The 26825-nt window shown below is 42.0% G+C and overlaps 1 protein-coding gene across 3 annotated transcripts in view; it reads left to right on the forward strand.

Moving 5' to 3' along the window:
- HPS4 (HPS4 biogenesis of lysosomal organelles complex 3 subunit 2) overlaps nucleotides 1-26825 on the forward strand; it is a 1290848-nt gene that overhangs the window by 149319 nt on the left and 1114704 nt on the right. For all 3 annotated transcript variants that reach the window (XM_044068472.1, XM_044068471.1, XM_044068473.1), the window contains exon 3: nucleotides 13740-13830. In XM_044068472.1, coding sequence (XP_043924407.1) covers nucleotides 13740-13830 — 91 coding nt within the window. The remainder of the gene's footprint in view (nucleotides 1-13739; nucleotides 13831-26825) is intronic.

Raw genomic sequence — 26825 nt, forward strand, 5'->3', positions numbered from 1 at the left:
TGGGTGTAAAAATCAGGAGTTTGGTTTTCTTTGGGTTAAGGAGGAGACAGTGGTTGGAGAACCATTGCTCTATGGTAGTGAAGGTATTTTGTGTAAGGGAATAAAGTTCTGACTGTGTTGGGGCTGAGCAGATAATGGTTGTATCATCAGCATATTGAATGCAAGTTGATAGAGGAGTAGCTAGGTAAAGATCATTTATAAAGATGGAAAATAGTAGAGGGCCTAAGATAGAGCCCTGAGGAACTCCTATAGAGGTGGGAAGGAGATCAGAGAGATGGTTATGCCAGAGTACTGCCTGTTTGCGGTTATTCAGATAGGATGTGAACCAATTTAAGGCTGTATTGTCAAAAGAGAGGGACTTTAGACGATGGAGGAGAAGTTTGTGGTTGACCATATCAAAGGCTTTGGATAGGTCAACGAAGAAGGCTGAAGAGGGTATGTTATTATTGCGGTTATTATTTATTGAGTCGATAAAGGAAAGTAAGGCTGTAGTAGTGCTATGGAAAGGGCGAAAACCATGTTGGCACTTAGCTAGGAGGTTATTATTTAGCAGGTGATTTAGTACCTCGCTGACCCTCTTCAAGCACAACCTTGATGAGTGGATGGGAAACCACAAATTTGTCCCAGGGGTTCCACCTGTCTCCCTCATTGGCAGGGGCGACAGGTGCTGACAGATTTCTTTTTGGAAGATAAACTCTTGACTACGCTTGTAAAGGCCCCAGGGCCATGAGCCTAGTAACCTCCTATGAACATATCAGCCTATGTGGGGTAACAGGAAATATCTTTGAGATGGGAGGGAAGGGATTCCCACAGTTTAAGTCTAAGAATGAGGAAAGCATGGTCAGTACAATGTTTTGGCCATTTACAGAAGTAGACCTGAGTAGCTGAGACTTCTAAGACTGTATGCAGGCATGTGACTGGCTAATTTAGAAGACTGTGAGAAAGGCATCATCCCTGGGAGGTTCGTACAGCTGAGAGACAAAAAAAGGAGGTAGGCAAGTTGTTGAACTGGTAGCCATTTTGCTTTTTCTGTAATTTTGAAGTGCTGTTCATTTCTAGGGGACAGGGGAATGAAATGGCAGACAGTTTGAATAGTGGAGGGATTTCTTCTGGAAAATGCTGCAATTAGTTTAACACTGTATTTAACCTTATTATAAGATGTTAAAATTAGCTTACTGCAGTAGTGGTGCTGCGGTAGCGTTGTCGCCTCACAGCAAGATGTTGTCGCGTTCGATTCTCAGCTACAGCGTCTTCTGTGTGGAGGCATGCGTGAATGGGCATGCCTTCGTTGAAGGTTGTGCGTCAGGGCTGGTAACTCGGCACGTAAAAATCCACTACCAAACATTAGCGGACCGGAGTTCCGTTGTGGCGACCCCTAACCGGGATAAGCCGAAAGACACAACAACAACAACATAAGATGTTAAAATGGGGTCTCATCTGCTCAAGCTGGTGGTAGCTCTGGTAAGTGTAAAAGATCCCATGGCAACTAATGAAAAGAATAGGAGTCCTTTATTTATATACAAAGAAAGCACTCTTAGTTACAACATATTTACAAATATTACATATGTATACATACTATATAAATGGGTCCCCTACAGAATTTCAAAGCTTAAAACTTCGAAATTCATATGATCGAAGTTTTAAAACTTCGAAATCCTGAACAGAGATCAGCATACAGCACTAAACAGGAGATTTGCCTTTTCCTCACTGTAGTGCGATCTCGGAGTTGGTATATTTAAGTAGCAGTAGGTGTGGGAGGTACAGGGGGGGGGGGCTTGTCCCCCTGCAAAAACATGTTTTGTGATGTGGTGACTGCTTTTTTTTGGCGGGGCGGGTTCTTAATTTCGAGATTCCAAGATCTCAAGGTTCTGAATTTGATATTCTGAACGTCGGGATTTTGGCATTTCAAAAATAAGTGAATCCATACATATACATATATATATATATATATATATATATATATATATATATATATACACACACACACACACACACACACACACACACACACACACACACACACACACACACACACACATATGGATTCAATTTAGAAGCTCAAAATACTGAAATCTCGAATTTCATTATCTCGAGCCCAAGAAGTGGAATCCACAAAACAACGAATACTAAAAACCGTGAAATTTAAAACCTTGAATACTGGAAGTTTTGAATTTCGCGGTTTTACTACACACACACACACACACACACACACACACACACACACACACACACACAATCACTCTAATTCGAGATTTTAGTATTTCAAACTTCTGAACAGAACCCATATACACACACATATATATATATATATATATATATATATATATATATATACTCACACACACTTACCTATATTCATAATTTTCCTTACAATCATACTAAATTTTCATCCCTATTAGACCCCCACTCTTTTTTCCATACCACTATCTGATTTTACTTAATACTGTTGCAAAAATCATTTTACCATTAAACATAATTTATTCTTTCATACCATATAACCCATATGACATGAAATTACTTTATATCCATAATTAATCATATCAACGTTTCTTCTTTACATAATTTTCTCCACAACTGTTTTACTCTTTTGCAATTCAAAAACACGTTTAGTTGTCATTCTTGACAATGTAAAGATTTTCTAGATCACACTTCTTTTTACATGGCATTACTGGCAGTTTATCAATTACCAGTCACTGCAAAAAATCTTGGCATTCTACTTTCAGATTACACAATTTGCATCTTATAGTTATAACTTTAATTTTTTCATCTGATAAAACATTACTATGCAAAACCATAGGAAAAATCTATACACCCTTTCTTTTTTACACTTTTTTATCATACCGCAAAATTTATCATACTTGTATTCGTACAATTTTACTACTAGTCTCTCATATTTTTCATTTAGCAGCATATATCACTGGGTTAATTAACCCTACCTCCTCCTCCTCTATTTACATATAAAACTCTTCTTTTTAATATAGAACTCCATATAAATGAAAAAAATATCTGTAGTAATTCCTTTTCAAACACTCTTGGCAACATAAATGCACTTACTAAGTATTCCATATTTCTCATTAGTACTGAAATTATCAAATGAGCCTTTTTTTATGAATGGTAAATTATGTTCTCCAGAAATTACAGGTCTGTTTCTTCTATTTTTTTCCCATTGAATTCTACTTGTGTCTTTATTTCCAAATTTTATACCAAACACAGAAATGTTATTCATTATAAAATATATACCACGTGTCTTTACCACATCACCTAAACCTTTACTTTCTTATTTATTTAAAGCCATCCCTATCACCTCCAGACACTCATTTCTGCAAACTATTACTTCTTATCCAATTTTTGTTTTTGACAATTATAATTCTTAACCCTTCAGATGTTATACACCCTGCCTCCTTCATTCTGGAATTTATTTCATATACTATTCAAAACATTATCCACAATTTCTTTAATCATCAATAATTCTTGACAACCCTTCCCCTTTATACTATATATACTATCTTCCATAATATTTTCCATTACAGTTCCAGTTCTCTTGTATTCTTTTCCTACAGATCTTATAATCATTATTATTTAACACTAACCATCTCCAGTCTTCTATCTTCCTCCATATGAATTTTAATTACTCCACTACACATATATAAACCAGGGGTGTCCAACCTTTTGGTTTGCCGGGGCCGCATTGAGTGAACAGAAATTGTCTTGGGGCCCGCATATAAAATATATCATATAGTTAACTCTTTCGCTGCCACGAGAGACCAAAAGTCGACCTCCTGGCTGTACTGTAGGTGCATTCGAATAATTAATAAATGCCAAATATTTGCCTTAAAATTCTAATTCTCATTCTGATTTTAATTCTCTAATCTAACAGTTAACTCTAACATCTTAGTTAATATATAGATTTTTTTTTACAAATAAACAGATATTCACTACAGCACTAGCATTTCTCACTGAGAAAACCACTCCAGCAGTCCATCTACATACAATGTCAACATTAGCAGTCCTACAATACCATAATCCGCAAAAATAAGCCAACAAATTTGCAATAAAGTAAAGAATTCACATTACTGACTTAATAAAACAATTCTGAAGAAGCTACAAGTGTCTCACCCAAACAAATGACTGGTGCCAGAAACATGGCTTCAAGCTAAATGCCAAAAAATGCACAATCGTCCCCTTTGAGTAGAGTGATGTCCCCACAAATTATCACATTAATAACAATGTTGTAAGCACGCAATCAGTCGTGAGGTGCTTGGGCACCCAGGTTGATAGAAACCTGACTTTTGACCACCACGTTGTCTCCGTTGTACGGAAAGCTTTTTACATGGCCCACCTCATTAGTAAGGGTATCTCATCCAGGGACAAGGAGGTCATAATATCCCTGTATTCTTCCTTTACAAGAGCAATTATTGAGCGCAGCACCCCTTTTGGCACGTGCCTCAGCAAAACACCATGCCAAAAAAAAGACTACAACCATTTCTGACAAAAAAAGGTCAAAGGACTGAGTTCACTTAGTTATCCAAACAGACTAAAAAGCTTCTTGCTTTCCTCTGTCTCTCACTGGCCCCTATAAATTTCATCACTGGCTTGCTTTCCAGGCCAAGAAAGATCCTGCCTTAAGAGACTTCCTCCACCTCAGAAATACTGGTTATATCTAAAACGCTCACTACAAAGACCTCGGTCTTCACTGCAACATAAACAAGCCACTTTGTATGGACAGGTTGTTGATACAAAAACTTTCAACTTCTGTTAAAAGCTCCTCTCATTATCAAACAATGTAGTTCAACAGACACTACAAATGGATGGATAGCCATGAATGTACTCCTTAAGTAAGTAGCATAGCCTTCATCAAACCAGAAGGAAAATACACATACTAAACTTTCCCAGCTGGCTGGCTAAGATCTAATATTGGTTACTCAAGTCTACTTGTCTAAAAAGAGGGGCCTATTTAACTAAGAATTCCATTTGCAAAAATATATTCAGTATACATATTAAATCTCTCTCTCTCTCTCTTATACACACACACACACACACACACACACAGAAAAGGAACCCCTACTTGTAAAATAGGCAACCTCAGTAATCACATGACACAGTCTCACTGATTGAAATTGTCTGGAAGTCAAAATATCTGAAAAAAAATCATAATAGAGATGGATTCATCCATGCAATTTCCCACCACGAAAAGGACCATCAATAAATCAACAAACAACTGCTCAGCAAAAATTAAATCAATAAGAAATCTATAAACTCTCTAAGATCATACTACATACTGGAGTAAACATATAACTTCCCTCCAATCTAAAGCCATTTGACATTCAGACATTTTAATTTGTGCAGAAGTTATTCACAGACTGACCGTTTACTAAGCTGTAATGCTGACCATCGCTTTTGAAAAAAACAAATTCCCACACTTTGTCAATAGCTCAAAGTGAAGAAAGGATTACTTTTTTTATTTATTATGTATTTATTTAATTTTGGGAAACATCTTTAAAACTGTTAAACTGATCACACACCCAGAAACACAGAAAAGTTATTGTGATAAGTAAACCACAGACTGCTGCAAGAAATCAGTCACAGCACACTATGCTTACGTCCGAACCAATGAAGCATACCTGTCAATTCCAAAATTATTAAAGTAGCGTAATAAGAAAGTTATTTGCAAGGTTACATGGCAGTTTATGCTGGAAATAAGTGGAGATATTAAAAATGCTCTATTTCTCATAATTATGCGGAAAAGTCTTCCAAGGTAAATATAACCTTCTGATTTAGCATGGAACCATACCTCTCAACCTTAGAGCAAGAATTCTGAACAAACTAAAAATAAAATTGGGACACAGGCCCAAAAATAGTTATGCATCACAGACACCATTGAAACAAGTATAGCTGCAAACATTATACATCACGTATAATGTTTCTATCCTATTATTGTCAGTTAAGCATTATATGGCTCATTCAATCTTGCCTTCTTTTGCAACAAAGAAAACCATACTTTGAAATGACAAATCCATTAAAAATAATAAAATACATTGGCTCCACATCCTGCAACTTCCTACCTGCAAACAACCACAGAGCTTTCACTGAAACTAGGTCTGCTTATTTACACAGAATGACACCTCTCCCTAATTAAGTCTAATGGTATACAATCTACGAGGATCTAGACTACCTGAAATAAATTAAATTATGGCCTGTAAATTGCAAGTGCACTTTGTTTAATTAAACTACATTTCAAAGCCCACTTCCTGTATTTTTTCAGTAACATCCCAATATCCATTTCCAGGTCACTTTACAAGACATTGGCAGTGGTAGACTTAGCATCCTCCAGATCCCTACAGGACCACACTCTTACTACTAACATTGTCCATTAAATGTAAATATTCATCCACTGTAAATGGCAAGAAGCTATGTCTTAAACAAATCTATTTTTGGCATTCCTAGTACCCAAGTATCAGGTTTTGAAACAAAAAACATATTCTCCACAGTTTGTAAGTCTTTGTCTTTAATAATCATCTAGTATTGCAGCATTCCCAACACACACACATACACACTAAAACCCCCAACCTTTAAATAAAAAATGACATTGTGCCCACCTGATTTGCCAGTATTGATGATCCACCAAAGATCTGGTTACCATTGTCCAATCTACCACTGCTTAGAACTCACCAATGACAAGACAGTACTAGATGATTTTTTTATTTGTCAAAAAAAACAATAAACTTTATTTGCTGCAGTCCCACATTAGTCAATCCACTACTGACCCATTAACCCTAGGCTGCTGTCTCATTCTTACTCCCTGGGAATGCATTACCTTGGATGACTACTTTTATTTCCTAAGCAATAGTCACAAATTGGAAGATGAGGCAAAAATCCAGACATTCTTCGAAAATCCAGAGTTGAGAGGTATGATTTCATATTCAATACAACACTCTCCCTGTCAGAAGAGCTGCATTTTAATGAAAGTGTACTTTTAATGTAGGATGCATTTGTGAGCTAACTTGTTTGTACGTTAGTCTTTTTGTGCATGTGTCTCTGTCTCTCTGTCATGCACACACACACACACACACACTCCTACTTTCACGCACACAAACATTCTGCTTTCATGCATGCACTCACTCACTCACTCCATACTTACCTACTGACACAGGTTAAGTGCTGTCTCTTTAAAAGGCAATGGCAGCAAATCCATAGATGAGTCCCCCTTCAGCAAGAACACACAGATTGATTTTTTGGCACGAACACACAGAACCTTCTTTGGCGCATGCGCACACCGATGTTAGAGTTACAGATCACAGGCGTGAAAAACACAACAAAAAAGTGTTTTGGGGCATGCGTACATCGATGTTGGAGTTAGAGGTAGAGGGCCACATGGCAGAGCTCTGAGGGCCGCATGTGGCCCGTGGGCCGCAGGTTGGACACATCTATTTTAAAGCATCTGGCATTTGTCAAACACCTTCTAAGTTGCCTAGGGTACACAGTAAACAAAAAGAAATAAAAACTAGTGCCCTCACAAAACATAATATTCCTGGGTGCCACCTTGAATACAACGGCCCAGATGGCTTATCTCACACCAGACAAGCAACAACAGCTGACTCAATATTTCAAAATAATGGCAACAAAGACCCAACTCCCTGCAAGAAAAATTCTGCAGGCCTTGGGATTCATGGCATCTTGCATACTACTAATACCATTTGCAAAACTGCATATGAGGAAATTACAATGGTACCTGAAAAGCGTATGGACTCAGCACAGCCACAGCTTGGAAACAATGATACCACTTATTCCCTGCCTTCAACAGGAGTTTCTATGGTGGGCACAGGCATGTCACCTCAACAAGGGTCAGCCTTTCACCTTACCCACAGCCAGGCAAACTATGACAACAGATGCATCGGACTATGCCTGAGGAACACACATGGCAGGACAGTGCATTCAGGGCAAATGGACTACAGATCAGAGGCATCTGCATATCAGTCAAATAGAAATGCTAGCAGTACAGAATGCCCTAACAGCTTTCAAGGACCTCTTACACCCTGGACAACTAACAATAAAGACGGACAATACCACAGTAATGTGGTACATAAGCAAGGGGGCACACATTCCTACCCTCTATGCAGGCAAGCAATGACCTTGTGGAACACTGCACTGTCTTACCAGGTTCAATTACAAGCACAATTCCTGCCAGGAAAGAAAAACACATTGGCAGACGACCTAAGCAAAAACATCATGGATCCACACGAGTGGAAACTAGATCCACAACTATTTGCAATGATAGCTCAAAAATGGGGGCGCCAAGACATACATCTGTTTGCAAGCCCCCAAAACTACCAACTTCAAAAATTTTGCACAAGGACATTCCATCCACAAGCTTGGAAAGTGGACGCCCTCTCATTCAGTTGGAAAACATTAACAGTGTATGCCTTTCCTCCACTGCCTCTTCCAGCAAAGGTACTGCTGAAAGTCAGATTAGAGAGACCACAAATGATACTCATTGCACCAGACTGTCCACGCCAGCATTGGTATCCAATTCTAAGGAACATGGCCCATTATGGATTTTACCACAAATTCCTCACCTGCTCATCCAGCGAGACAGTCAGATTCTACACAGCCAGCTCAAGACTTTAAACCTGGCTGCATGGCAAATTACATAAACAACCAGCAAACACCTCTATCCAAAGCAGCTATAGATGTCATTCTGGAGGCCAGGAGGCCCAGCACCAGGAAAACCTACTCTGACAAATGGAAAAGATTTTGCGCCTGGAACCAGGCTAAAGGCCAAGATTGAACCAGCTTTTTCAGCTTATTTAAAATTTCTTTCATGGAAAACTGCCCTGCTACTAGCAATAACCTCAGCTGGAAGAGTCTCATAGCTACAGGCACTAATGGCAGTGGAGCCTTTCCTTATTTTTCATCAAGACAGAGTCTCTCTACGAACTAACCCTTCCTTTATGCCAAAGGTGGTGTCCAGTGTGGCCCTAAACCAAACCATTCATTTGTCCACCTTTTTCCCAAATCCCCAGAACAAAGGAGAAAGACTCCTGCTCTCTTTGGACATTCACAGCAATTACATTACTACTTGGATAAAACTAAGGCTTTCAGAAAATCTGAACAGCTCTTTGTAGCCTATGCTACAGGATCACAAGGAAAAGCTATCTCAAAACAGACCATTTCTAAATGGATAGGGCATTGCATACGTTTCTGCTACACGCATCATGGGAAACCGGTACCTGCTAACATTAGGTCCCACTCCACCAGGGCTACAGCTACATCAGCAGCCTTTCTCAGGGGAGTGCCAACCAAGGATATTCTGGAAGCTGCAACTTGGAGTTCAGTGCACACCCTCACCAAACACTGTCACTTACCTCTATATTCTAAGACTAGAGCTGGTTTGGCCACTGCAGTTTTGCAGGGCCTACTAGCTTCTTCTAACCCTGTTTAACTCCACCTCCCATCCTTAGCTTTGGGATTCAACCCAAGTGTGATGACTGCAGCAGGGTAACACGATGAACATAGTACAGTTTTGTACCTACCATAAATGTAGATGTTCGAGTGTTCTCCCTGCTGCAGTCCATGTTATCCTCCCTCCATCCCATCTTAACTAGCTGAACTTATCTGTACCACTCTATCCTATACAACCTCTGTGGTGTATTTGCTTGTGCCTAAAGGTATTGTTTTATTTTTATCTAGATATATATATATATATATATATATTGGGGGCACCTGACATCTGGGGCAAGAAAAACTGAAGAAAATGGCGTTGGATGCCTCTTATATACCCCTGGCACAATGACGTCAGGGAAGAAGCGACAGCAACTGACGCTGGACCAAGACTTTGGAATTCGGGCCGACTGCGGGACCGCCTGATGGCAGGATAACCCAAGTGTGATGACTGCAGCAGGGTGAACACTCGAACATCTACATTTATGGTAGGTACAAAACTGTACTTTCTTCTACCCTACAAGGTCAAAGCGCATTCAACCAGATCAGTGGCAACATCTGTTACCTTCCATTCAAGAGCTTCCATGGATGACATTTGTGCAGCAGCAACATGGGCCACTCCTCATACCTTTATCATTCATTACAAATTGTGTTTTGTTTCCAGGGGGAGAGCCTTCTTTGGTTCAGTGGAGCTCAGGAATATCCTTCCATGGGGCCTCCCAGGAAGTAAAATAGCTAGGGATCCTGTCCCATCTGTCAAGAATGAATGAAGAGCAACAACATTAGATAAAGAAGTTATGTTCTTCCCATAACATTCCATCTGTGGTGTTGGTCTTCATACATTACCTCCCACCCTCCTTCTCCCTCCATAAGACTCCTGGAGGTTCAGATTTGGTCCATATCCCGTTTTTAGGGAATTTACTCAAAAAAAGTCTCCACTTTCTTTCTTATGGGCAAACTCGTTCTGAGGTAACAGAGAGAGGGGCACTATGGGTAAGCTTAGCTCGAGGGGTTTTTGGCTGAAGTGAGCTTGTTATAAAGGCCAAATCAGTTCCAAGGATGGAACCGACCCCCATCTGTAAGGAATGAATGAAGATCAATAACACAGATGGAAGGTTATGGTAAGATCATAACTTCATTATTTTTTGTTTTATTTCCGTTTTCTTCTCTGTTTTAGCAATGTCTAAAGATCTTGCAGAGTCTAAGATTTTTTCTAGTTACATTACAGACTTTTCCAGGGCTTGCTTCTTTATGTAGATTGATGTGTGAGAGTGTGTTGTCTGAGTATTAATTTCATGAGTAGCTGTAGTATTTATTTATGTTTTTTTGGTTGTTTTAGTGGCCTCATTCTAGTACAATGACTACTGATGGTTGATGGTTTGTCATTGCCTGAGCTGCTGACATTCACCACATACCGAGTTTCACATAGATTGAGTTTAAAAATAGTTGCAGGGATGTCTGACCTCTTACACCCTCCTCATAGAAGGAGCCAACCCCTTGCATGTCTTGATGTTACTATAGGTTTGTGATAGTGGACTTAACTGACTTGTAGCAGCCTTCATTTTTAATTTATTTGTTAAGTTGGCAAGTGTGTCCCTTTCAGATGATTGAAGAGATAAATATATGTACACATACCTGTGTATCTGCTTATATAGGTGGCCAATTTTGCATAGCCATTAATCCAGTTTGTTTTTGAGAGGTATTGAACCTGAGCCACAGTTTTGTGGTGATTTTATTTTATTTATTTGTTTTATTTTATTTTACATTTGTTGACCAGGAGAGTCCAACTGGATTACAAGTCAATTTTCAATGGAGGCCCGGGGAGAAAAGCACCAAGAACAATTTTTTTTTTTACAAAACATAGTTTTAAGGACAGACTTTTGACATACAATTTCCATGGAAGAGACTTTGACATACATATTCAGATAGGGTACATTCGTTCTCTGCAATATAATATTAAATTTTAGAAGATATTCCTAAGTTTAGGATTCCTGTGATAGATTTGCTATCAGAGTAAAAGCAGAGTGATGTAGAATAAGGCTCTGAGAGTGCAGGTGATGTTCTGGAGGGAGAGATGCTATCCCTAGATGGGCACAGACAAAGGTAGAACATGAAACAATCTCTACAGGGACTGGAGATCAGGCTAGAATGTGAAATCCTGGATCTCTGCGGCAGTGATTTTACCACTGAGCCACCATGCTTTCCCATCTTTGAGCAGCAAAGTGCTATTTAACACCAGAAATAATATTTTTAATCATGTATGGTCACAAACCTAGGCATTGACAATTTCATCCTTTATGAATAGTTTGTACACCAAATGCATTTGTTTGTACTCACTGTTTTCTTCTGTAAAACTCTAAATTTCTAATTGTACATTTTTCTTGAGTACCCAGTGATTGGTTAGTTTCCTGTATTACATCTCAAAATCTGTCTTCTGGGACTGCTGTACACCTCTGAATGTCTTAGATGTGTTCTGTTTCTGTATGAAGTCAATTTTCAAGTCTGTATCTCTAGAAATAATTAAGTCAGCAAAGTATGTGCTTTTTTACTGTTTGAGAAGCTGGCTAGACCAAATCCATTTCAGCATATCAGTGAAGGCACTTGGTGAATAGAGAAAGGCATCATCCATAAGAGGCAGAAGCATGCCTTTCCTGCTCATTGAGTAATGATATGGATCACATATGTACTGGTCTGTCATTTTTATTTGATGAGCTACACTTCTTGGAAGCAGTATGACACTGCACCAATATCTTTGATCTGCCTACCAGCCCCAGACATGGGTCAGCTCAAGGCTGAGGGAGGCTAAGGAAGGTGCGGTAGACCCAGTGAACGAGGAGAGGAGCTGCTGGCCACTGATGGTCAGGTGAGGGGAGGAAAAAGAGTACAGCAGCAATGTGAAGGATTCCTGTTCCTCAATTTAGGCAGATATTTTATCCCATCAAAAGTTTTCCCGCAGAATGTGAGAATTTTAGTACTTATGACATAGGCTCGTAACTACAGTTTGCTGAAATGCAGGATTAAGGTACTGAAAATCATACCACTTAAGAGCTTGTATTTGTGTGTGTGGTCTATTGACTGTTATGTTTTGCAGGGTGTCACTTCAAATGCGAAGCTGTTTTTTCTTTTCCTTGCAACCCCAACTTCATATTACTTTTAGATGGCAGTCCCCTGGAGATGTTTATGCATCCAGTGCTAGCTACTTTGGATCCTGTACCGGCTGAGCTGGTAAGAGACTGAATGAGAGGGAGAAGGTTATGTAGTAGAAGAGTCTGCTTTCATGTCCTGCATAAGAATTAACTGACAGAGTTCTGGAGGCTGAACCCTGTGGCAATTGATTTAAGTGCAGCCCTTCAGGTTTATTTTTGTATCGTCTATGTGTTCTTACTTTTACCTCCAAACCCACATATAAGTGTGTCTGAAGATTATGCATATGTATTGCTGTCACCAGAGAGCAGCATGTGTACTTTTGTGCATGATGCCCCCAGTATATTGTCTTCACACCCTTAAATATGTGTACCTTTCATAGCTATTATGATCAGGTTTTTGCTGTGAAGTAGTATGTAACCAGCTTCTCTTTTTGCTGATTTCTTGACACAGTCCGTATACTCCAAGCACTATATTCCACAACCACCATACTCTGTAAGACTCTCTTTATTCTGTGTCACTGGAAGACCCTTTTCTAAAATTGTTCCAGCTGTCTGGAATAGTTTGCTGGATAATATTAGAAGACAATTAATATAACATTTCATAGAAATGCATAAGGAGCATCTTCATCAAGTTTGTACCTTTTATTTTTTTTAACAAACACGGTTAGACAGTGCTAATCTTTGCTTCTTATTGTTCCTTTGTTTTCAGTTGTTGCTTTATAATGTATTTTTCTTTTTTTTTTTTTTTTTTTTTTTTTTTTTTAAACACTGTGTGTAGCAGATATCGTTTGTTTATAGTCCTTGCTATTTTTGTTTGTATGTTCCAAGCTGTACTAAAATAGTGTTTGGACGAGTGTACCAACCTGGTTAACAAATAGTAAATAATTTAAGCAAATAAATGAAAGTATGTATATCTAAAGTCAATTGTTTGTTTGGTGAGTCAATCTGGTAAGTAGTTTTGTATATACCTGAAAATACCTTTTGCTTATGTGCTTTCAGTCACTGCTAAGAATCATAACGGAAATACTGTTTGTATGTGTGCTTGGAGGAAAATTGAATTCAACAGCATTAAGTGCTGATATCATCAACAACGATAATTAATGGTATATTAAATAATTCATGAAAATATAACAGTCTTGTATATTTTTTCTTCAGGTGCAGCTACTTTTTCTTGTATGACACCTCAAAAGTGAGGGAAGAAGGAGACCTGACAAGAGAGGGCATTTGTTACTTTTATCCTCCTCAGGTAATTATATTTACTTTGCTGATCTTGGGAGGGCATTTCTTATGTGCAGATAATTTGTTTCTAAATGAAATACTTCAGTTTTGCTTTCAGAAGTCTGGCATAATGTCTCAGCTGTTTGCACGTTAGAGGATCTCTGAAAATGTTACCTTAATTAAATGTAGCTGTCATTTAGTTCAGAGCCTGCCTTGTTTCACATTGCTGTCCATAGCTCAGTTGTACTCTTATTCTTCTGTATCTCTACCTCTGTCATTGTCTGTGCATGCAGCCCAAGGCATGATAGTCAGTTTCTTAAGACTGGTGATACCTCCAGTTTTTCAGCCACTAGGCATCCTTAATTTGTTGTACTGTTTCTTTTGTCCTAAGAGTTTCTTCCACTTTTCATGTCTCTTCATGTTTACGTGAAGGGCCATTCCCTTTATCACATCTAACTAATTGATCTGATATTGTCAATCTTCATTCCATCCTTGACAGGTTGTTTGCAAAGATACCCTATGCTTGTCAAAAGTAAGGTAAGGAGATTCAGATGATAAGGCCTGGATCTCTGAGATCCGTCTGGCAGAAGTAATGGCTGTCAAAAAGAGTGTTTTCCAGGATAAAAACCTTCAGGTCACATTCCACAGAGGGTTCGAAGGGAGACTTATCACTGCTTGAAGAACTAGGTTGAAGTCCCAAGGAGGGGTTGGATCTTTGAGCAGGGGCTCTAACATGAGACTGCCTCTTAGGAACGATTTACAAAGTCTATGTGAGGATAAAGAATGTTCATCCAAGCCATTATGAGAACTAGAGATAGCTAATTGTATTTTAATGGTAGAAGGAGAAGCTCAGGCATTGAACAGAGTGGCTAAAAAATGTAGAACATGTTCTATGGAAGCTGAAAACGGATCTGTTTGCTTTTCAAGGGCCCAAATGATAAATATCTTCTACTTAACTGGTGTTTAGTTTTCTAGTGGAAGGTTTGTGAGCTGATAAAGGAATGTGGCATACTGAAGAGGAAATATTTGGATGCCTGGCAGTTAATGGAATTGGAGGAACCACGTGGTCAGCTTGAGGTATAAAATGTTTGAACAAGACTGTCTGGATGGGACAAGAGATCTGGCACTAGGTCCAGAATCAAAGGTTGTCGAATTACGCAAGGCTTAAGGAGGGGAAAACAGACCTGCTGAGGCCAAAAAGGAGCAATGAGGATCACCGAGTGCTTTCTGTAAACATTTGGGAAGTAGAAGTATCGGGGGAAAGGCATATAGGAGACGGGGGGGGGGGGCAATCGTGGAGGAGAGCGTCTCTCGGTGACTTTCCCAGGGAGGAATCAGGGCGAAATAGTTGCTGCATTTATTGTTTAGGGGAGATGTGAACAGATCACAGCAAGGCTGACCCCCAAAGGTGGAAAATAATATCTGATATTGCTAATCCTCGTTCATTCCTTACATGTGGGTATCGGTTCTGACCTCGGAACCGAGCCGGCCATCTTCCAAGCTTGCGTCAGCTACAAACTCTCGAGCTAAAACTCTTACCCAGAATTCCCCTCTCCCTGTTACCCCAGATTTTGTTTGCCGCATCGCCATTTGGTTGTGTCAAGCTACTTCAGCTAAGTACAGTATTTTTCTTCATACTAAGTTCTAAGACAGCTTTTTTCACAAAGTAAGTTATTAGATAGTTATCTCTTACCTTATCACATTTAGTGACTACCCTTTTTCTAATCCTTTTCAACTCCTTTCCTCTCTTTTTACTGCGAGGTAATTCCTTTTTTTACCATCGTTTTTAAACCCCTTTCCCTTCTTACCTTCGGGTATTTCTTGTACCATTGCTGGTATTTTTCTGTTATTTCTTTCTTTCCTTAACTTAACATGACAGATAAAAAAGGTAGCCCAGGGTTTAAAAGATGTTTAGATTGTGGCCATAAATTACATACTTCAGATGCACATTCCCTGTGTGTCTATTGCTTGGGTGTGCCTCATTTAACCGTTGACCTGCCTTGTGGGATTTGTAAGAATTTCTCTTAACAGGACGTTAATTGAGAGGAAAAAAATAAATGAATATTGAAGGGGCTACTTAAATCTCCTTTTTCAGAGGCTATTTCTGGGTCGGAGGCTTCAACCCCTCCAAGATCCCATAAGAAAAAGAGTGATGAACATAAAAAGGCCAAGTCTCTTCCTTTGTCCCCAGCTGGGGTCTCTCAGGAACCGAGACCCAAGAAAGCTAAGCTTTCCAGTTCGGATTTGACTTCTTCGGCTCCAGCGCTTTCGGTGCCTAGACCCACGGCACTGAGGCTGACGGCGCCATCTGCGACCTCGGCACTGACTAGTGTACCCCATACCATGTCGGTACCGAGGAGCTCCTCGGTTCAGACTCCCTTACTGGCACCGACTGTTCAGTCGATGCAAACTGTTATGACGTCGATGGATGTTTCGACGCTCATTTCCTTTTCTGCTCCGAAAACTTACCCGGCACCGACTACCCTCTCGGTACCAACCATTCAGCTTTCGTCACCGATGTTTTTGGCTCAGGCCTTAGCGCCGACAACCGCTTCGGTACTGACCTCATCATTGGTGCAGACCACGCCTTCGGCACTGATGATTTCCTCGGTGCAGACACCAGTAGTTCAGTCCATTACAGCTCCGTTGTTCTCAGTGCAGACCACCTCCGTGGTGGGCACCGAGTTTGCTCCGTCCTTGGATAGACCTGACTCTCCCTCAGCCATGCCCGTGAAATCCGCTAGAAGCCTCTCTGAACACGATGTGTTGCGTCTTGTGCATCAAGTGCTTTTGCCAGAGGTATTCTGCCCCCCAGGACCTGTCCTTCCTCAGGAGGTGATCACCCTTTACAAAAGACCCCTACTTATTCTCCTCCTTCTTTGCCTTTGTGGCAGGAGAGTCTTGTCACAGCCCAGGATGTCTGCTGTGGTGTACATACTTTGGTGTTTCACAGCCATCCAGGAACTCTGAATCGGCAGGCTGAGCCCCTTAAGTGAGGGGTGACCCCCCTGCCCTGGGTCCTCATCCCTCTTCAGGTGGACTGGCCTTCCAGCTTATGGAGCAGGCTCTGGCGTCGGTTGGCGATCCTGTGTTATCACTCTCCCCGCCCTCCTCTGGACCGCAATGTACACAAGCCGCTCCTAGCGGACACCGGGCACAAGGGCCTCAGGACATACTCCCACAGGAGACCCCCCCTTTGAGCGGTCTTCCCCAGCTTCTCCCTCTGAGGAAGATCATCAAAAGCACATGGACTTCACAGAGGAGTCCCTTACTGAAGACACAGACTTTGATGATGGGGAAGGTTCCCCTTTATCACCTTCTGAGGTATCCTTTGGTGATATTCTTGAAATCCTTAAACAGACAGGTGACTGGCAGCCCTCCAACCTGACCTCCGAAGAGTCTGTGTTCCTGCAGGCCTTTCGTGCCCGGCCCCCTACCTCCTGGGTTACTCCACCTGCCGACAAACTTGTCCGGCTCGTGCAGCATGCATGGAAGGCTCCTGATACCGTTGAGGCCATTCCCCGGAGGCCAGATAAAATTTTGTTCTCTCTAGCTAGTGATCCCCATTGGTCCAAAGGTTTTCCTGTAGATGCTTTGGTGGTGGCAGCCGCAACTAAAAAGAACCTGGCGGAAGAAGAAAGCCAGACTGTCCATCTGCCCAACAAAGAGTCCCGGACTCTGGACAGAATAGGGAAGCATACTTTTGCATTAGTGACCTTTGCAGTCATGTCCCTGAACTATATAGCACATTTTACCAGGCTTCAAAGAGACTTAATTTTTGAGCTCTCTGAAACTTTGGCTGGAGCTGTGTCTGATGAGGTCCATGACAAAGTGGCCTCTCAGCTAGCTACCATTGAATCGATATCTAACTCCTCCATGCGCATGATATCTCGCGCATCAGCAGGAGCAGCTAGAGCGGCGGGTTCAGGCATTGTTTTGAGATGACATGCTTGGATGCACTTGTGTAATTTCGCGGAACCCTTCAAGGCTTCCTTTCTCAATGCTCCCATCAAAGCCTCATCGTTCGGACCCAAGGTTAAAAGCACAGTGGCCAGATGTGAACAGGACAGTAAGACCCTTTCTGCTGTGGATGTCCGTTATTCTTCCCCTCAAAGGGCTTTCTCCAGAAACCAGAAGAGTGGGAAGATATGGCATAAAAAGTCTCAAGGTTCTTTCTGTGACACACAGGCCAAGTTCTCCCTTGGAGGCAGAGGGGGAAAACTTAGGGAAGACGTCCCTTTGGGGCAGAAGGGGTCCGCGTAACCAGGGTTCCAGGGATTCTTTCCCTGGCCAATCCTACCAGCGCTCCTGAAGCGTGGCCCAACTGCTTTCCTCTGGAAGTGGTTGGGGGTCGTTTCTCTTTGTATCCTTCTGCCTGACCAACCATTACCACTGATTTTTGGGTACAAAGAATAATAACCAGAGGTTATCCAATCCCCTTCGATCTTTGTCCCGCTCCCTCAACAAGCTTACCCGACATTCCACCCAGTTAAAGGGAAGAAACAGCGTTAGAGATTTCAAAGCTGCTAAGAAAGAGTCATTCAAATAGTCCTTCCAGACTAGATAGGATCCGGATTCTACTCAAGACTATTTTTGGTGCCAAAGAAAACCGGGGACTGGAGACCAATTTTGGATTTCAATGTATTGAACAAGTTTGTAAAAGTGCAGAAATTCCGGATGGTCACAATACAGTCTATCCTTTCGCTTTTTGAAAAAGACTATTGGATGTGCTTGATAAATCTTCAAGATGCGCACTACCACATAAAAGTGGACAGACCATCAAGAAGATTCCTTCGCTTCCGTGCGGGAGCCAGTCATTACCAGTTCAGAGTACTGCCCTTCGGACTCTCTACAGCCCCCAGAGTGTTCACAAAGTGCATGGCAGTCGTCACAGCTCACTTGCGACTACAAGGATTCCAGGTTTTGCCATACCTAGATGACTGGCTCATCTCCGCCCCCACCAGACATCTGTTGGAAGAAGCCCTGGCATACTCTCTCCTCACTGCAGAAAGGCTAGGCATAACCATAAAGTGGCAAAAATCTCTCCTCACTGCAGAAAGGCTAGGCATAACCATAAAATGGCAAAAATCCAATCTCACTCCATCTCAGTCCACAGAATTCATAGGGGTCATCTTGAATACAAAGAATTGCGGAATATTCATTCCAGAGCACAGAATTCTAAGGATAAAGCAGCAACTGATTCCAATCTTTTCAAGGGAAAAATCCACAGCTCATTCTGTTCTCCAATTGTTGGGTTCCATAGCAGCCTTCATTACGATTGTCCCCCTGGCCAGGTTTCACATGAGGCTTTTACAATGGCTACTGCTCACACAATGGTATCCCTTTCAGTACCCTCTTTCAGCCAAGATTCGGGTAACTCACATGTGCAAACAAGATCTAATTTGGTGGATGGCACACAATCCATCACAATGGTCTCGCCCCTTCTCCCCCCCAACAGCCCAAGGCTACAGTGACCACTGACGCCTCCCTGATGGGGTGGGGGAGGGGCTATTTCAGGTACAGACAGTCCAAGGTACTTGGTCCGAAATGGAGGCCCATCTGCATGTAAATGTTCTAGTGCTGAGGGCGGTGCTCCTGGCGTTGCAAGCATTCCATCCCCTGCTGCCGTCTGGGACTATTGCTATACAATCAAACAACATGGCGGTGGACTGGTACATCAACAAACAAGGTGGAACCAAATCTTACCCACTCTGTCGAGAGGCCATGAGGATATGGCAATGGGTGATGGCTACCAACCACTTTCTTCTAGCAATGCACAGTCCTGGGAGTTCTAATGTGATAGCAGACAGACTCAGCAGGTGTATTCTACAACCTCACAAGTGGTCCCTGAATCCCTTCATAGCGGCGGAGCTTCAGCCGCTGGGGTCTTCCTTGCTGTGACCTCTTTGCATCCCCGACCAACTACAAATGCAGTAGCTATTTCACCCTAATTCCCCCTCCGGGACAGTCACCCAAGGACGCTCTAGTCTACGATTGGCCCTCGGGTCTGCTTTATGCATTTCCACCTCTCCCCCTCATTCCCCAGTTTCTGAAAAAAGCCCGCCGGTTGAAGAGCAAAGTAATTCTCATAGCACCATATTGGCCTCATCAGATTTGGTTTCCCTTCCTTTGGCCTCACCTGCTAGATCAACCGTGGATTCTCCATCCAACCCTGGGGTTGATCTTCCATCCGTAGAATCTGATTCACCCCAACCTGAACAGCCTGAAGCTTACAGCTTGGCTCCTCCAATTCCTTTGATTGCCAGGCAGAATGATCTTTCTTTGCCAGTATGTGACATTCTTCTTGCATCTCATAAGTCTTCCACCAGAATTGCATATCTCAGCAAGTGGAAAAGATTTACTTTTTGGCTGAAAGAAAAACATGTAGATCCTTTTTCAGCACCAGTGTCGATAGTACTGGAATATTTGTCTACCCTATTTCAGTCTGGTCTATCTGCCTCTACCATTAGAGTTCATTTGGCTGCAATATCTAATTTTCATGATGGTGTCCAAGACTCTTCTCTTATGTCACACAAGTTGTGCAAGACCTTCATAAAAGGCGTGAATCATCTAAGACCCCCTTTCAGAGAACCTACTCAACCATGGGACCTATCATTAGTCCTACAAGCTTTGACAATACCACCTTTCGAACCAGCTTCTTCTTGCGACCTCAAATGTTTGTCATGGAAAACCTTGATGTTCATCGTGTTACCCTGCTGCAGTCATCACACTTGTGTTATCCTGTCGTCAGGCGGTCCCGCAGTCGGACTGAGTTCCAAAGTCTTGGTCCGGCGTCGGTTGCTGTCGCTTCTTCCCTGACGTCAGTGCGCCAGGGGTATATAAGAGGCATCCAATGCCATTTTCTTCAGTCTTTTTTGCCGCGCGGTGCCCGTTGCAGAAGCAGTTCACAAGTGCCGGTCGGCCGACACCTGAGATTTTCGAATCGAGTTTCAGTCCGAAGTCTTCAAAGCTAAGTACCCCATTGGGGAACCTTTTCTTGCCTCAGTCTGATGTCAGAAAAGTTAACAATTGTATTTCTTGTGGGAAGCAAATACCTCATAAGGACTTTCATTCTTATTGTATACCTTGCCTAGGCCCAGACCATGACGTCACTGGTTGTCGGTTTTGTGCTAGGTTCAATAAGCGAACCATAAAGCGACGCTTTGATTTCGCTCGACACTACTTCGGTAGGAAATTTAATTATACTATGCCGTTGGAGCAACCGACTACCGGCGTGCATAAAAAACGCAAAGATAAAGACAGGCAGCCTAGATCCAAGCCAGACTCCGAGGCCTCTGCTGGGCCAGTCGCCGGTTCTCTGGTTTTCAGTGAGGCGTCTATGCAGCCCCTGACGACTGCAGAATTGGTACCCCAGACCGCATCGGATTCTCAAGCAGAGAGTACTAGGCCGACACAGCCATTTTCTTTAGCCCCTACTGACACCATTGCAGAAGGAGAAGCCAGTGCTATGGAAACACCTTCGGTTACAGAAGATGTCTTTAGACCGACTACTCTCACCATAAAATCTTATGCTAAGCTTAAGACTCCTTTAAAACCTAAAAAGACTGTACATCAGTTTCCAGTTCAAGGCCCCATGCCTAAGAAACAGATGTTTAAGATGGCTGAAGATTTGATTAATCTGATCAGGGGTTCCCAACCCCGCCAGACAAAAGGCCAAGACAAGAGGAGGATTATGCCTCCTCTGATCAAGTTTCTATTTCCTCAGACTCCTCTGAGGAACAGGATTACTCCTTTCCCCCTTATGAAGATTCTGATGCTGAAGATTCCATTCCCTCAGTATCTCCCCCTGAAGACTATTCTTTTGGGGAAACCTTACATACCATGAGGGAACATTTCCACTGGGAAGGTCAGGACTACTCCGACTCAAAGAAAAGGCTCCGAGAGTTTCTTTTACTTCCCCAACACAGACCACTTGCTATCCCTTATTGTGGATGATGTTTACTTAGAATCTAGTCTAAATCCAGATTCTCTGCCTCCTGCTCCAGCCAAACCATACAGATATTATAGAGTGCCTGACTCACACAAATTCCTTTACAAAAGCCCTGTTGCTGACCCAGAAACAATCTCCCAGGGTCCCAAAGGGGCTAAGGCTTCTATGGCAAAAAACCCTGTGCCCTCTGAAAGGGACTCCAGAGCACTAGATAGGTGGGGGAAGAAAACTTACACCTCAGCTACTCTAGCTATGAGAGCATTAAATTGTCAATTTCACATGCTGAAATATCAGCAATTCCTAATGTCTCAATTTAAAACAAAAGATGAGCACACACTCTCAACAGTCTGAATTGAAGGAAATGCAGGATCTGTTGCATGCAGCTGAACAGGTGGGCAAACATACTTTACAATGTGGATTTGATTCCTTGGAAGCTTCCTGTAGAGCAGCTGTTACTGGGTCTGTCATACGTAGGCATGCTTGGATAAAGGAACAGACTCTGCCGGATCATGTTAAAGCAAAATTACTAGAAGCACCTTTACAGCAGGATGTCTTATCTGGTGTTAAAGCAGAAGAGGTTTTAAAGAAAATGGAGGATAAGGCAAACTCTATGCAGACAGTCAAAGATTTCTTACAGGTACAACCCCCTCGCTTCAGCAGAAATTGGCCAACAAAAAATTGGTCCTTTCCAGCTTCTGACAGACCACAGAGGGGTAAATACAGACGCCCAAGGGGCAGAGGTCAAGCACAAATCCCTTAAAAACCTCACCAATGGGGCACTGCAACACAGAAGGGAGGAGAAGACAGGCCTGAAATTACTAGAAGACAAACACAATGACTTAACCCTCAAACTGCCAAGCAAAACTCTCTTGGCAGCTCCCTTGGCAGGAAAATTAGCACTTTTTGCAGACAACTGGCGCATCATCACAAAGGACAAATGGGTCCTAGGCATTATCTCACAAGGATACAGATTCCATTTCCACACCTTGCCAAGGATAAAAGGAATGCCAAACCTGCCACAAAATCAATGGACAGAGGCACAAAAACAAATTGTAGCTCTCATGGACATGAGAGCCATTCAACTGGTACCTACAAAGGAGCAAGGCCAAGGATTTTACTCAAGGCTCTTTCTAGTCCCCAGAAAGGACAATGCACGGAGACCCATTCTGGACCTTTCAATTCTAAATACCTACTTGCAAGTACCCAAATTCAAGATGCTAACACTACAGCAGCTTCTTCCCATGTTGAGCAAGAAGGCTTGGCTAGTAACGTTCCACCTCAAGGAGGCATACCTGCATGTCCCTGTCAGACAAAATTGCAGAAGATACCTCCGTTTCATTGCAGGTTCAACCCATTACCAATTCTCTGCACTTCCCTTTGGCTTATCTACTGCGCCCAGGGTCTTCACAGAATGCCTGGCACCAGTAATTGCATACTGTAGACAAAGAGGAATTCAAATATACCCATACTTGGACGACTGCCTCATCCAAGCAGAAAGCAAGGACATTCTCTTACAACATCTGGCGTTTGTCAAACACCTTCTAAGTTGCCTAGGGTACACAGTAAACGAAAAGTAATCAAAACTAGTGCCCTCACAGAACATGACATTCCTGGGTGCCAGCTTGAATACAACGGCCCTGATGGCTTATCTCACGCCAGACAAGCAACTACAGCTAACTCAATACTTCAAATTAATGGCAACAAAAACTCAACTCCCTGCAAGAAAAAATCTGCAGGCCTTGGGATTCATGGCATCTTGCATGCTACTAATACCATTTGCAAAGCTGCATATGAGGAAATTACAATGGTACCTGAAAAGCGTATGGACTCAACACCGCCACAGCTTAGAAACAATGATACCTCTCATTCCATGAGTTTCTATGGTGGTCAGAGGCATGTCACCTCAACAAGGGTCAGCCTTTCACCTTACCCCCAGCCAGGCAAACTATGACAACAGATGCATCGGATTATGCCTGGGGGGCACACATGGCAGGACAGTGCGTTCAAGGCAGATGGACTGCAGATCAAAGATATCTGCACATCAATCAAAAAAATTGCTAGCTGTACAGAATGCTCTGACAGCCTTCAAGGACCTCTTACATCCAGGACAACTTATTATAAGGACAGACAATACCACAGTAATGTGGTACATAAACAGGCAAGGGGGTACACACTCCTACCCTCTATGCAGGCAAGCAGTGACCTTGTGGAACACAGCACTGACTTACAAAGTTCAATTACAAGCACAATTCCTGCCAGGAAGAAAGAACACTTTGGCAGACGACCTAAGCAGGAACATCATGGATCCCCACGAGTGGAAACTGGATCCACAAGTATTTGCAATGATAACTCAAAAATGGGGGCGCCCAGACATAGACCTGTTTGCCAACCCCCAAAACTTTCAGCTACCAAAATTTTGCACAAGGACATTCCACCATCAAGCTTGGAAAGTGGATGCACTCTCATTCAGTTGGAAAATGTTGACAGTATATGCCTTCCCTCCACTGCCCCTTCTAACAAAGGTGCTGCTGAAAGAATGGAGAGACCACAAATGATACTAATTGCCCCAGACTGGCCACGCCAGCACTGGTACCCACTACTAAGGAACATGGCCCACCATGGATTTTACCACAAATTCCTCATCTGCTCACACAGCAAGACAGTCAGATTCTACACAGCCAGCTCAAGACCTTAAATCTGGCTACATGGCAAATCACCTAAACAACCAGCCAGCTCCTCTTTCACAAGCTGTTATGGATGTCATTCTGGAGGCCAGGAGGCCCAGCACCAGGAAAGCCTACTCAGACAAATGGAAAATATTTTGCGCCTGGAACCAAGCTAAAGTTCAAAATCCCCTTGAGCCGGACATACCTCAGATTCTACAATATTTAACTGAGATGTTACACTAAGGACTTTCTTTTTCATCTATTAAAATCCACGCCTCAGCTATTTCAGCTCACTACAACACGGATCCTCCCTTATTTTCACATCCACTCCTAAGGCAGTACCTCAGAGGGGCCAAAAACATAAGGCCTCCCAGGAGAGCACCAACGCCAACTTGGGACCTCAATTTTGTTCTGGAAAAGCTTACGCTTCCACCTTTTGAGCCAGCTTTCTCAGCTGATTTAAAGTTTATGTCATGGAAAACTGCCCTGCTGCTAGCAATTACTTCAGCCAGAAGAGTCTCAGAGCTACAGGCACTAATGGCAGTGGAGCCTTTCCTCATTTTTCATCAAGATAGAGTCTCTCTATGAACTAACCCCTCCTTTATGCCAAAGGTGGTTACCAGTGTGGCTCTAAATCAAACCATCCATTTACCCACTTTTTTCCCAAATCCACAGAACAAAGGTGAAAGACTCCTGCACTCCTTGGACATTCACAGACAACTACGTTACTACTTGGATAAAACTAAGGCTTTCAGAAAATCTGACCAGCTCTTTGTATCCTATGCTACAGCATCACAAGGAAAGGCTATCTCAAAACAGACTATTTCAAAACGGATAGAACATTGCATACGTTTTTGCTGCACCCATCATGGAAAACCAGTTCCTGCTAGCATAAGGCCCCACTACACCAGGGCAGCAGCTACATCTACACCTTTTGGTTTGCCGGGGCCGCATTGAGTGAACAGAAATTGTCTTGGGGCTGCATATAAAATGTATCATATAGTTAACTCTTTCGCTGCCACGAGAGACCAAAAGTCGACCTCCTGGCTGTACTGTAGGTGCATTTGAACAATTAATAAATGCCTAATATTTGCCTTAAAATTCTAATTCTCATTCTGATTTTAATTCTCTAATCTAACAGTTAACTCTAACATCTTAGTTAATATATAGATTTTTTTTTACAAATAAACAGATATTCACTACAGCACTAGCATTTCTCACTGAGAAAACCACTCCAGCAGTCCATCTACATACAATGTCAACATTAGCAGTCCTACAATACCATAATCCACAAAAATAAGCCAACAAATTTGCAATAAAGTAAAGAATTCACATTACTGACTTAATAAAACAATTCTGAAGAAGCTACAAGTGTCTCACCCAAAGAAATGACTGGTGCCAGAAACATGGCTTCAAGCTAAATGCCAAAAAATGCACAATCGTCCCCTTTGAGTAGAGTGATGTCCCCACAAATTATCACATTAATAACAATGTTGTAAGCACGCAATCAGTTGTGAGGTGCTTGGGCACCCAGGTTGATAGAAACCTGACTTTTGACCACCACGTTGTCTCCGTTGTACGGAAAGCTTTTTACATGGCCCACCTCATTAGTAAGGGTATCTCATCCAGGGACAAGGAGGTCATAATATCCCTGTATTCTTCCTTTACAAGAGCAATTATTGAGCTTAGCACCTTTTGGCATGTGCCTCAGCATAACACCATGACCAAAGAAAGACTACAACCATTTCTGACAAAAAAAAGGTCAAAGGACTGAGTTCACTTAGTTATCCAAACAGACTAAAAAGCTTCTTGCTTTCCTCTGTCTCTCACTGGCCCCTATAAATTTCATCACTGGCTTGCTTTCCAGGCCAAGAAAGATCCTGCCTTAAGAGACTTCCTCCACCTCAGAAATACTGGTTATATCTAAAACGCTCACTACAAAGACCTCGGCCTTCACTGCAACATAAACAAGCCACTTTGTATGGACAGGTTCTTGATACAAAAACTTTCAACTTCTGTTAAAAGCTCCTCTCATTATCAAATAATGTAGTTCAACAAACACTACAAATGGATGGATAGCCATGAATGTACTCCTTAAGTAAGTAGCATAGCCTTCATCAAACCGGAAGGAAAATACACATACTAAACTTTCCCAGCTGGCTGGCTAAGATCTAATATTGGTTACTCAAGTCTACTTGTCTAAAAAGAGGGGCCTATTTAACTAAGAATTCCATTTGCAAAAATATATTCAGTATACATATTAAATCTCTCTCTCTTATACACACACACACACACACACACACACACACACACACACACACACACACAGAAAAGGAACCCCTACTTGTAAAATAGGCAACCTCAGTAATCACATGACACAGTCTCACTGATTGAAATTGTCTGGAA

The sequence above is a fragment of the Protopterus annectens genome, chromosome 4.part0, assembly GCF_019279795.1.
Source record: "Protopterus annectens isolate FY-2018-M chromosome 4.part0, PAN1.0, whole genome shotgun sequence".
NCBI lineage: Eukaryota > Metazoa > Chordata > Ceratodontiformes > Protopteridae > Protopterus > Protopterus annectens.